Raw genomic sequence first — 1,339 nt, 5'->3', positions numbered from 1 at the left:
CCTACATTTTCGCCTTCAACCTCATTTCTTTACTTACTGGACTAACACACTTCATCCTGATTAAACCAGGTAGGAAGACATGTGCTTCTTCCATTTCTATTTCCACTAACTCAATGCGTCGAGCACAATGCTGCATTTATGGTCCTTTGGCCCAACAGAAGTCCTTCGCAATCATCGGCCCTCAACACACCCATACAAGTGCACCTTGATATTTTCAGTTAAAAACACTCTTAACATTGTAGAACAAAGGTGCAACTTATGCAGCGCCGGGACCGCATGGGGCTTCGGCAAATAAGGGCATTAAGATATCCTATATTTTCTGGGACCTTCTACTGTGAGTTGCCTTAAAACACCGTGGCATATCAGTTTACTTTTCTGTATTGTTAAACCTCGCGCACGCGCTCCCTGCCTTTGGGAAGTTCTTCTTGCAGAATCTTGTACACCTAACCCTCTCTTAGGTAATCAGCTATTATTGACTCCTAACCCCTAACCCTTAGACTCTTGACCTCCCTTATTGCATTATTCCCAAGCGTGGTAAGTAACCTCTAGCAGGCCTGTTGACATGATTGTCATTTCTTACAGGTCGCTACTGATTTCGATCATCCGAGAGTGAACAGTGAAAAGTAAACATTCTACTTCAGTATTCCCATCAGCGGCATCAAAGCGATCTGTAGGTTCTCCTTCACTCTCGGGTGACCACTCCATTTACTTATCTGCTTTTCACTGCTCAGCAATTTTAATGCTTCCCCACCCAGAGAAACGAATTATGCTTTCTAGGTTGAATCAAGTTCTTATTCTCTCCCATTTGATTCTCTGGTGTTCTCTTCTGTCCGGTAGCTTTCGTTTTGGCTACCGACGCAGCAAGGCATGAGGGTCTTCTCTTCAGGGATTTTTGCCTCACTAGGTGATGTGGTTATGCTTCTTATGCAGAAATTTCTTCCTTAAGTCAATTAGCAAATCAACAGTCATTAAAAAGGAACAAAACCCCTAATTTTCACTTTTTTGAATTTGGTTAACGTGTTGTCTGACATTAGAATCACTTTCGTCTGTGTGATGTTTATGGTCATGAGCTCCGTCTCGAATGCGGACAACTTACCAGACACTTTCGAGTCACTACGATTCTTTGTCGCTCTCAATTCCGCTAGACACTTCACTCATCTCATCTTCATCGTTCTTTCTCCAATCTGCCTGTATAAGAATCCATTCCGAATTTCTCGTCTGGCTCTCTCACCCTACTTTGTCGGCTTTGCAACCACAACGGCGTAAGGAGTAGTGGGCGAACAGTTAGATATTTCATATGTAATTTTATTTTGCGGTTTTTCCAACCCTTTAGCATCGT

The 1,339-nt window shown here is 42.9% G+C and overlaps 1 protein-coding gene across 1 annotated transcript in view; it reads left to right on the top strand. All coding sequences in view use genetic code 11, as the record gives it.

The window, feature by feature from the left end:
• Positions 1-1,339, top strand: part of EGR_10439 (hypothetical protein) — a gene marked incomplete at both ends in the record, with an annotated part of 24,637 nt that overhangs the window by 3,878 nt on the left and 19,420 nt on the right. Inside the window, one exon of the mRNA XM_024499688.1 lies at positions 583-623. Coding sequence (XP_024345895.1) covers positions 583-623 — 41 coding nt within the window. The remainder of the gene's footprint in view (positions 1-582; positions 624-1,339) is intronic.

The sequence above is a fragment of the Echinococcus granulosus genome (genome assembly GCF_000524195.1).
Source record: "Echinococcus granulosus chromosome Unknown EG_S00220, whole genome shotgun sequence".
Lineage (NCBI taxonomy): Eukaryota > Metazoa > Platyhelminthes > Cestoda > Cyclophyllidea > Taeniidae > Echinococcus > Echinococcus granulosus.
Note: the sequence above shows the minus strand (reverse complement) of the source record. Positions and strands in the feature narration are given on the sequence as shown.